General features: G+C 37.2%; 2 protein-coding genes across 5 annotated transcripts in view; one reads left to right on the top strand and one right to left on the bottom strand.

The window, feature by feature from the left end:
* Window positions 1-517: 517 nt before the first annotated feature.
* Window positions 518-1585, bottom strand: LOC124432167 (40S ribosomal protein S17). Its single transcript, XM_046980821.1, has 4 exons — window positions 1525-1585; window positions 1363-1454; window positions 931-1082; window positions 518-830 (listed from the first exon to the last, which is right to left on the bottom strand). Exons 1-4 carry the CDS (start codon window positions 1568-1570, stop codon window positions 593-595), a joined length of 528 nt encoding a protein of 175 aa, XP_046836777.1. The 5' UTR covers window positions 1571-1585; the 3' UTR covers window positions 518-592.
* A 263-nt stretch (window positions 1586-1848) lies between these two features.
* LOC124432165 (furin-like protease 2) overlaps window positions 1849-11226 on the top strand; it is a 332353-nt gene continuing 322975 nt past the window's right edge. For 2 of the 4 annotated variants that reach the window (XM_046980815.1, XM_046980816.1), the window contains exon 1: window positions 1849-3390. The gene's annotated coding sequence lies outside the window, so the exon portion shown is untranslated. The remainder of the gene's footprint in view (window positions 3391-11226) is intronic. The other 2 variants (XM_046980818.1, XM_046980814.1) reach the window with 1 other exon arrangement.

The raw sequence follows: 11226 nt of genomic DNA, 5'->3' as shown, positions 1-11226 counted from the left end.
AAAAACAGTGATAGAATGCTATTCAAAGAAGGTCAGGTACCTTGCTCAGCTGCTTACTTCCTAGCCGATAATAAAACCCGTAAATGTGGTAGTTTAGTTTTCCGTATGTAATAATGCGTCATCCGTAGCACGGTTACTGTAGCTATCGAGTTATTCTAAATGGCCGACAAGGCGCATGCGCAATGTACTTTCGAACGATCATCAAATTATTATACACACACCGCACACACACATACACACACACACATGTATATATATATGGATATATAGTTCCACCTTAACTGAAACATTACTATCAGTCTCCCGTCTAAATGAATTCATTTTAAATATTTTAATTAAGTATGGTAATTCTTTTGATAAATGTTACAAGATAATAAACCTTGAATGTAATTACATTTCATTTGTACAGTCAAATATTAATGTTTCTGCTCGTTAAGATTTGGTACTCCATATAATATTCTAAAAAACTTACAGAATGAATTAGTATAATAATATTGAGGATTAGAAAAGCAATGTCTTTAGATCATGTCAGTTTGCAATTTTATTAAAAAGTGCAAGACCAACTATTTTGTTTAATGAAAAAGATATAACTTTAAGAACGTCTGCTAAATTGCGTAACTGGTTGCGTCAGTTGTAATCCAGTAATATTATTGAATTCCAACATCTTCAACATCTCCTTGGTTTCAGGATCGACTTCGATGATGTCGTGTTCCAAAGCAGAAACTTCTGGTACATAGTTGTCTCTGCGTTCCCTTTCTTCTTCTTGAAGCTTAATAGAGATACCTCTTACTTGGCTATGTTTTAATCGCTTCATCAAGTGAGTAACAAATCTATAAAGTAAACATTTTTCTTCTAACAAATTTGTTCTTAATCATATAAATTTCTGCAATGCGTTAAAGAAATTAAATAAACTTTATGGAAAGTACATACCCAGCTATTTTGTTTCGTAAAGATTTGCTTGGAATAATAGCAATTTCCTCGCATATCCTCTTATTTGTGTGGAAATCCAAAGTCAGACGATGATGATACTTTTCGATGATCATCTTCGCCGCCTTTTTGACGGTCTTCGTTCTAACGCGACTCTGTAATCACACATCGAAGACACGTTAGAATTATTTTCTTAACCAATGATAATACGCAACCTCAATTATTTTTAATTGTTGTTGAAACTACACTGCCAAACATAACCTCCATATTTGGAGCACTCGCGACCAGATTCTCGTTATTTCCGACATTGAATTTACATGTTTTCACTACAAATATATGCAATAATTCGATTATAAGTATTTTTTTTCGGCTAAGTCGACGGATGCAAGTAATTTTTTCGGATTAATGTTAGAACATATCAAAATAAATACCTACCATGTTGCTTAGTATCCCGGAAAAGGTACAGACATAAACGAAAGAGAAACACTGAGACGCCCGATTGTCCTGCTTTGTGGGAGATTTAGTAACTACATGATTTTTGCTTTCAAAAACAGCACAAGTGACATCTGTGTAGCATAACAACTATGTTTCACTTACGTATAACGGAGTACTTTAAAAACAGCCGTCGATAATTATTTACCATACTCTGAGATTTGGATCGAATATATTTTGAATATTATTGTTTTAATCATTTTTAGAAATATGGTATCATATGCAAAAATTCTACTGTATTTTTCTTTTTTTTCTTTTTTTTTTTTTTCAAAAATCCATCCGAATCTATCGATATTGTGTGATCCGACGATATTGTGAATTTAATCATTGTTTTTGATCGGATCGTACTGCTACGTTAAATTCAAACATGAAATAGAATAAAATACTATAGTGATGAAGAAACAATCAAACTATTTTTAAATTTTCAGCCACGACTCCGGTAATATGATCGTTCGAAGTATCGAAGGAAGAAGATGATCGAAGGAAATTACGACAGATGTCGGGAGAATCGTACGAAGCGTCCGCGGGATGGCGTTGTCGGCGGCAAGTCGGCGGGGTGAACGGAAAGCGTCAACGGCTCAAAACATGACGTTCGTAGTTCGTTGGTACGACGATGTCGAAGCCGCGAATAATACGGAACTGTTAATCGGCTTGTCGCGAGTGACATTTCCTCTGGGACGTATCGCGAGTACGAGCGTTAACCTCGCATCGAAGGACGTTGTCGAAATACGTGAAAAATCGCAAAAGATCGACAGCCATCGGTGATAAGCGTGGGTCGCGTTTGGTCGGTGGTGGCGTTGAAGTGACAAGGTACTGTCGGCAAAAGAGAGATAAAGATAGAGATAGAGAGAGAGAGAGAGAGTGAGAAATCGAGTGTGGTGGGAGACGGTAGCGCCGGGCGGGTGCGCGCGCGCGCGCGCGCGTAAGCAAGCAACGGTGCAAGTACGAAGAAGAGAAACTGGCTGGTGGGGGAGAGAGAGAGATACAGCGTGGTGGTGGTAGTTGCGATGTCGAAGTTAGTGGTGGGGAGAAAAAGAAGGAGGAGAGTCGGTGGCGACGGGAGCACGCGAGATGGTGGAGTGGGGTATGAGGGAGCGAAGGAGAGGAGGCGAGTTTGTTTATCGCCTTGGTGAACGGTGCGAGAAGCAGTCAGTCAGTGCGGTGCTACACTTGGCCTGCGGTGGTCGGTGTCTTCGGTAGAGTCCTGCTTCCCTGCGTCGTGTGTGTCTGGCTCTCTCTCTCTCTCTCTCTCTCTCTCGTTCTCGCGTGTCCTCGTTAAATCTTTTTTTTTCTTTTCCCCTCTCCGTTTTGACACTCGGTTCTCTCTAATCCGGTGAGTGCGAACAACGCACCGTGTCACGTTTTCGAGAAGGAAAGAGAGTCAGTTTCGAGTGAGAAAAAAGAAATAGGAAAGGACAAACGGACGGACGGACGGACATACGGAGAGAGGGAGGACGTACACATGTTGACATCCGTCTGAAGAGAGTTTCCCTTCGAAAGAAGAAAAGATAGAAGAGAAACAACGATACGTCGTGTGATACAAGAAACGTCGTGTAGTGACACGACAAACATGCCACGGAGAAACAACGCCGAGGGATAAGATCTCTCGAATCGCGCGCGCGCGCTATAACACGCAAAAACGCACAGGCGCACACATATACACATATATTCTATCTCTCTCTCTCTCTTTTTCTCTTACACACACACACACACACACACACACACACACGCACACGCACACCTTACACGCGCGTTTATTTTGACCGCCTACTCTCTTCGTTCCGGCTTCCATCGTATTTATCGTAGTCGTCATCGTCATCAGTCGTCATCGTCGTCATCCTCCGCCGTCGTTTTTATAGTCTCCCTCCCTCCCTCTCTCTCTTTTTACCGGTATATCTTTCCGCAAAAATCTCTCTCGAACGACGTGGGATTCGCCGTGGGATACGACACTACGCATGCACGACTAAACAGGTAAGACGATCTCTTTTTTACTTTCTTTTTCGTTCTTTCGAGACAGGAACCTAACCTCATTTTTCTCGGTTCTCCGCTTTCGTTCCTTCCACGTTGCGTTCAACCAACGTTTCTCTATCTTATCGTTTGTTTTTAATTGAACATAATATTTTTTTCTTTATATATATATATATATATATATATATATATATATATACATACACCCATATCATAAATTTATATTTATTCTCGTATAAAGTTAAATAATTCGATTCAATGACTTTCTCTTTTTGTACATACGATTGACAACGCATACAAAATACATTTACGTATGTATGTTACGTATGTACATACGATTGAGATGCATACGATTGTTTTGTATCTTTGTATCTTTCGTGCAGTTTTTTCTTTTTGTAATTTTCCTCATTTAGACACGTTAGTATGGAGATGAGCGAGGGGAAAGGGGAATAGAAGCGTGACTCGTATGAAAAGGAGAAAGAAATGACAAAGTCGATTAAACGTACTTACGTACGATTAGAATCGATTATCGCGAATTTCACTCTTAAACGAAAGGTCAATAGAGAGTCCTCGCTCATTCCTTTTTCATTTCTTTTTCTTTTTTTGCCATTCGTGAGTAATAATCCACGATGGATATTTTCTCGTTTAAAATTTGCGATTCCTTAATATCGTTTCGCAATAAATGTCGCGAAAAAAAAATGTTCGATTGGTTCCATTGGGTGAATCGACGAGAACGGGAAATTTAAAATGGCGATCTCTTTATCTGGTCTCGCAATAAATGTGGCAAAAAAAGCAAAGCAAAAACAAAAAAAAAAAAAAAAAGAAAACTGAACAAAATTTTCGATCGGTCCATTGGGTACATCGACGAGGCGCGAAATTTAAAACGGCGATCTCTCTTTTATTTGGTCTTGCGATAAACGCTGCGAAAAAAGTTTGATTGGTCAATTGGATTCGTTGATCGATGAGGCGCGGATATTTGAGAAGTTCCCTTCGTCCAAAATTTCGATTTCTTTTTCTTTCCTTTTTTCTTTTTCCTTTAATTTTTAATTTTTTTTTTGTTTTAATTCTTTTGTCGTTTTTTCGTTCTCGCGAAAGGAGTGGGGTAGGTGGGGAGAATTTTTTCCCTTCGTCTCTTAAATTTTATCTCGCGGCTAGAGATTGTTATCAATGTCCGACATCAAGTTCGTGATAGGAGATAGAACGTGGAGAAGGTTAATGAACGATCGAGAAAAATATGACGCGCGTGAGTGCCCAGACGACGATTGAACTCTTTCAAGAGCAGTCACGCGTTTACGTGCGCGAGAGAGAAACAGATGGGACCCAGCGAATAGATGGAGGAGTAGAGAGAGAGGGAGAGGGGGTGAGAAGGAAGAGGTATGTATATACGTACATATGTATCTACATACATACATATGTACATACAATGTATATACAAGGATGAACAAGTTGGATGCAACAAGTCTGTCTGTTACAGACACGCGTAAATAATATATGCATTCGATCTTCGATATAGACGAATGCAAGTTTCAAACCTCTTATTTCTTCTATATCAATGATATCTATTAAAGTAATTAAGAATGGAGAATGGAATAATTTGCAAATTGTCATGACGCGCCATTAAACTCTATATAGCAGTAATGTGCGACGTTATTTTCTTATACGATTCATATTCTTCCCCCTCTCTCTGTGTCTATCTTTATCTTTCTTTGCTATTTCTCTATTTCTTCGTCTCTTTCTTTCTCAACTTTTTTTTCATTCCTACGAAATTCGTACGGAGATTAAAGTAATGCTTACACCTTCCATACTCCATCTCTCTTTCTTGATCTCTCTCTCTCTCTCTCTTTCCCCCCCTCTGTTCCTCCCTCCTTTTTATCCCTCCTCTCAGCAACGTGACTCTTGATATACGTAATTACGCTTTACAGGAACGTAAAGGAATTTCTCGATTTAGCCTCTCACGTTCTAACGTGTTATATCTAATTCCTACCAGTCTTTGTTGAGTCTCTCTGTCTCTCTCTGTCTCTCTCTCTCTCTCTCTCTCTCTCTCTCTCTCTCTCTTCCCCCTCTCTATTTCTCTCTATTTCTATTTCACGCTTCGTTGTTTGTTGCGAAGAGCTAACTCTAACTAAGGACGGATTTCTATTTGTTTTTAATTTAAAAAGAAAAAAAGTAAAATGCACAAAAGAAATAAAGTAAAAGCAAGTTCCACATGCGCGGAAAGTGCAAAGACAAAGTGAAAAAACGCATATAGAGACTTTTTTATGGTCGAATTGAATACGACTTTAGGTTTTCAGATTCGCGTGTTTTCACACATTCAAGACGATGTTACTCGTCGTTTATCCCACTGTTGACAAATTAGATAATTCATACATGATTTTTTGCGAAATTACTATCCACCTCATCCATTCGAATTTCTTTCGTTTATTTTGGTTATTTTTTCTTTTTTTTTTACCCTTTCTCTCTCTCTCTCTCTCTATTTTATTTTTCACAGCTGCCTCACGTACCATCGATCTTTGCCAAAACTCGAGAGCAGATCTCTCTTTTTTTTTTATTTTTATTTTTTTTATTTATTTTTGGTTCACCCAAGAATGTGCCGAAAAAATAAATCGATGTCGTTTGCGCTTCGAAACTTTCATAGCTTTCACTGATAATATTTTATCCGTTATATATATATATATATATATATATATATATATATGTATTATATGTATATTATATATCTGTATTATACTAATAATATATCGGTATATGGTATGTTTCTGCAATTTGATAATTATATAGTAATATATATGTTTATTACAAGAACAATTAAAAAATACGAAATGTATAAAAAATATAAGAGTGAAATGTTTAATTTTCAAATGATCAGTAATATGATATTAACGAAACAATATATGGATATTATAATATGATGTATAGAATTTCAACAGTAATTAAAGAGGAAGAAACGATATTATATATTAAAGCAAATGTTCGCACTTTGTTTGTGTATCAGAATGAAAGTGTTACTTAAATTGGTTCGATCGTTTATCCTCGTTGCTGTCGAGAAATATACGGGCACGTTGGTTCCTACCTATCATGAATATTCATTAACGCAATTAAATACCTTTTTCTTACACCCAGATCCCGGGATATTTATTTACTCGTTCGTTGTCGTCTTCACGGCTACTATGGAATCATTAATTCGTTTCGCCTGTCGCGAACGACGACGACGACGACGACGACGACGACGACGACGACGACGACGACGACGACGACGACGACGACGACAGCGACGATGACGACGAAAACTCGACTGGCACGTGCGTTCGAGCGTCCTCTTGAAAAACTTTTTCAGACTAGGACGAGAAGTGATTTTATATATCGTTAAAGTGCTCCTAACTTTCCTTCGTTTCGTTCTCTTTTCTTTTTTCCTTTCTTCCTCTCTCATCCCCCTCCCTCTCCTCCCAGAAAACTTTCGTAGAAGCGAATTTTCGCCCAACGGAATACTCAGCTATGGCGAACTAGAAGGGCCAATATTAAAAGTCGATTGTTCGAAGATACTAGATCCCTATATATATATATTTCTTTTTTGTCGAGTCACTCTCTTTAGTATAGTTCGTCTTTATAGATAATAAAAAAAAAAGGGAGAAAAAGAGATGGAGAAAAAGAAGAAGAGGAAAAAGAAAAAAGTATGAAACGGGGTACTTCGTTTTAAGGGTTTTTTTATTTCGTTTAGTAATCTCGACAATCTGTTTCGCAATAGAATAAAATAAATAAATAAATATATAAATATATATATATAAAAGAAAAATAAATAAAAAAGAAACGCGAGAAAGATTAAAGATTTCTTAATTGCTGACGAGACGAGTGAATTCTTTTTTTACTCTATGTACGCGCACGTTTTCCTTGATTCCGTTGAAACGTATGAGTAATGCATATTGTAAGAGGGTATACATACATTATAGATTATGCATACGTATGTAGACGTAGATTGCATTACGGGAGAGTGCGTCGTTAATAGTTAACTTATTCATAAAGAAATCTCTTTTAGAATAGTATATAACATCGTACGAAATTTCTATGTTAAATCGGCCGTAGTAACCAAACGTTACGAAACTCGGTCTAGCTCGTTCTACTCATTCAACTCCTCTTCCTATTTTGTCTATCACGCTTCTCTAGTTTGATATATTCGCTGGGGTAATAATCTATCGGTCGAAATTACGCTTGACTACAGAGATATCGAAGTCGAATGTTTGGCAGTCGAAAACCTGCGAATATCGTGCATGCATATCCTATTTCCTTCGGTAACTCGTCAGTCACACGCGATGTTAATGCTTTTCAATTTACATTGAATATCCTTGAAGTAGAAACATTCAAATCAATTCGCGATGATGAGACTTTAGAAAAGTGAAAATATTCAAGTGACTCAATATTTTTTTTATTATTACTTACCAAGCAATGTAACTCGTCCAAAATGGTCATTCTCACAAATTTTAAATCTCTAGTTTAATATAGCGGGGGGATAAAAGTCTGAAATTATGTCATTTTTTTATCGATTACTATTTAAGATAATTAAATTGAAGGGGGCGTGTTCTAAGGTGTTTAGAGAAGGTATTTTGGAGAGGGCACGACCTATGTGATTTAGAGAGAGCATGGTATATGGGGATGTAGGGAGCTGTAGGGTATATATAGAAATTGGAGAGAGCTGAAGATATGGGGTTTGAAGTGGGTGCTTATAATAAGAGTGACCTATAGGATTTGAAGGAGGCGTGGTATATGGTGTTTTAAGGGGGCGTGGTATATGGTGTTTAGAATGGGCGTGGCTTATAAAGTTTTAAGGGGTTTTGAAGAAGGTTAGAAAGGCTATTTGTATATTTATATTTTAAGTAGTAGCATAGAAAAAGAGTTTTTAAATTCTCATATTTCCCTTAAAAGTGGAAGTAGAGATATGAAATTTCGCAAAATGATGTTTCAGGCAAAGGACATTGTTCAGTAAAAATCATAACGAAGAAACTTGACCATGCTTATCATGCTCTAGAATCTTTCTCATAGACGTGCTCATTTTAATAATAAATTACGAATTTTACCCATGATAGATATGTTACATCGGTTTCTCCTTTTTATTATTATTTTTTAATTTTTTGACGATGGAAATTAAAAGAAAAGGAAAGAAAAGAAAAAAAAAAAAAAGAAAAAAAAAAAAAGGTTGAGTCCAGTCAGGATCACAAAGGGATTACCTCGCAGTAGATACCAGGAGGAAAGAGGAAAACGACGACGCAAAAGTATCTCTTTTTCGTGGATTTTCACTGGCTTCCCGTAATCACGCGTGCTAATTGGCCATCGAGAATGGCAATCCCGTGCTCGGACCTAGACAAAAAGCCGATTACAAAAGATTCCAGAGATTTTCCTCTGCTCTTCTTTAATTAATAATCTTAATTAGGAAAACTTTGTTGGAATAATAGCCGCGATATGCGTTATAATTAATTAGTTAATAGCCGAGCGTCGAGGGGAAACCGAAATGGTTAACTGGAGGTAAGTGGAAAGTAAAGCAAAAGCTTTCCACTTTTACCAAGTGTTAACGCTATCTCATTGATGATTTCCCTTTCGATAGTCAAACGAGTTTAATATCTATGTGATAATCTATTAAAACCTCTTTTTCTCTTTCTCCTTTTCCCTTTTTATTTATTCGTTATAATATTATGGCCTGGGGTAATCCTAAAAATTTCTTTACGAATCATCTAATGGTCTCGAATTTGTTATGCTAATTTCGTCGACGCGCCGTCGTCGCCTGGAGGTTTCATAATTTCGGTAGGTGCGCCCGTCTGTCCGCCCGACCGACCGACCGACCGTATGGTTATTGCGAGTTGGATGGCACGTGACAGAAATTCTCATGGTCCACGTGTCACTGTAAATGGTAGATAGCGTTTTGCTCGACTATATACTACTCGTTTCGTTTCGTGAGGTACGACAAGAGTTTATTCACTCTCTCTCTCTCTCTCCCTCTCTCTCTCTGTCTTTCTCTCTCATTCTCACTCTCACTCTCGCTCTCTTGTTAATGTTTTATACGTTAAAACGGAAATTCGCACAATTCAGAGTCGAGGACGGTTACTCAAACTTTTTGCACATGGAAACTGTGCAATTCCTTCTTATCATCGTCTCTCTCTCTCTCTCTCTCTGTATCTCTTTCTCTCTCTTTTTATCTCTATCTCGCGTTTCCTAACACGACAGCTACGAAATTACTAGTGATTCGCATAACGCTTAACTAAAAATAACCTCTAGCCATCTTGACGTCATCAATATCAAGTGTAAGATACTAGTCTATTAGCAGGAAGAGTGTCTATTGAATAATGCTGTGTAGCGCTTACGCCAGCTTAATCCCTCTCTGCTACTTCTTTTCTTATTTTCTCTGTCTCTGTTTCTCTCTCTCTCTCTCTCTCTCTCTCTCTCTCTCTCTCTCTCGTTCTTTCTCCGTATCATATGTTCACCCTTTCTTTGATGCTCTTGATCATCGAACTTAATAACTACTCGAGTAAGCCACTTAAAACCGTTTAATTAAGTACCTTCGACTTTTTCAACTGTTTCCCTTACAATAAGTAAAAACGATCGAGCGTCGAGCTTATCGATAGATAATGATATTTAATGGTTCATTATTCTTTCCCTAGATAAAAATCGAGTGAAAGAATATTTGATTTCTTCTTCTTTTTTTTTTCTTTCTTTCTTTCTTCTTTCTTTTCCTTATATAAAAAATTAGATTATATTTCTTTTGGAGGTTGTATCCTTGACATACTGGGAATATTTAGAGACGATAGAAAGTATTTATTTTATCGTTACGTCAATTTAATTAATGAGCCGGCGAACGATTTATCAACTTGTTAGAGTCTCTTTCACATACTCGCTTATCTCCAACTAGTGCAACGTAAACGACATTCGTTGATACACGCGCGGAAATTCTCGATTCCTTAGAGGTTTCGGATTTCAATACTTTAAGCGTGATATCTGGAATCTAATATCTCGTTTCCAACGTTTGAAGTCAAACGGTGACGTTCGCTTGACTTCAACGTCTCAAATCGTTTCCCTTCTTCTCCTCTACTACTTCCCCTTCTCTCTTAAAATATACGCTAACGAAATCCTTAGAGGGAATCCTTCGTCCTGAGAAGATTTAGTTTGCTTTTTTCTCTTTCTTTGAAAATATCAATTTATAGTCGTGACTTCGATGCTTATATATTTACTTCGAATATATATATATATGTACATATATATTCACGTATATCGTGAATATATTTATGGTGTATCAAACACATATGCTTAGATAATTATGTTGACTTTTACCTTTCGTCTAGCCTCCGATTTATGTTCGTGTTCGATTTCGTAATGGAATGGAAAAAAATTTGTTGAGATCGAACACATTTTCGGTGTTCGCTTTTACAATCGAGTTTTCAAATTTGTCGAGTTTGTTACGGGCGCGTACAATCGTACAGTGCTTTGCGTTACGCCGATTTCGCGAGAAAGTTTCGACCAATTCGAGATAGGTACTCGTCGACGTACATACATACATACATACATACGTACATATATACATACGTACATATCTACGTACTCGCCTCGACCGGCCTTTTGCCTGTTTTGCTCCAGCCATTGACCTCCTTTCACTCGGGGATCACTATATGCCGTTAAAATTTATCGCATTAAATCGAATATTGTTTGGTAGAAATCTACTTCCCAACGTAGTTAACAAAATTATTCTTTTTACTATGATAAATAAACAATAGACAAGATTCGCCAAATTATTTTCTCAATAGTATTAAAATGATCATGTTAATATCGAATTTTCACGAATATTTTTAATCATGCGATCATTAT

The sequence above is a fragment of the Vespa crabro genome, chromosome 24, assembly GCF_910589235.1.
Source record: "Vespa crabro chromosome 24, iyVesCrab1.2, whole genome shotgun sequence".
Lineage (NCBI taxonomy): Eukaryota > Metazoa > Arthropoda > Insecta > Hymenoptera > Vespidae > Vespa > Vespa crabro.
The sequence above is the reverse complement of the archived record's forward strand: the minus strand, read 5'-3'. Positions and strand labels throughout refer to the sequence as shown.

Excerpts from the sequence above, each read along its gene's own strand:
- LOC124432167 (XM_046980821.1), bottom strand. The coding sequence starts at position 1,570 with ATGGTAAATAATTATCGACGGCTGTTTTTAAAGTACTCCGTTATAC. Across the intron at positions 1,083-1,362 it reads CCGGGATACTAAGCAACATG|AGTCGCGTTAGAACGAAGAC; the intron begins GTAGGTATTTAT and ends GTGTGATTACAG. Across the intron at positions 831-930 it reads TTACGAAACAAAATAGCTGG|ATTTGTTACTCACTTGATGA; the intron begins GTATGTACTTTC and ends TTTACTTTATAG.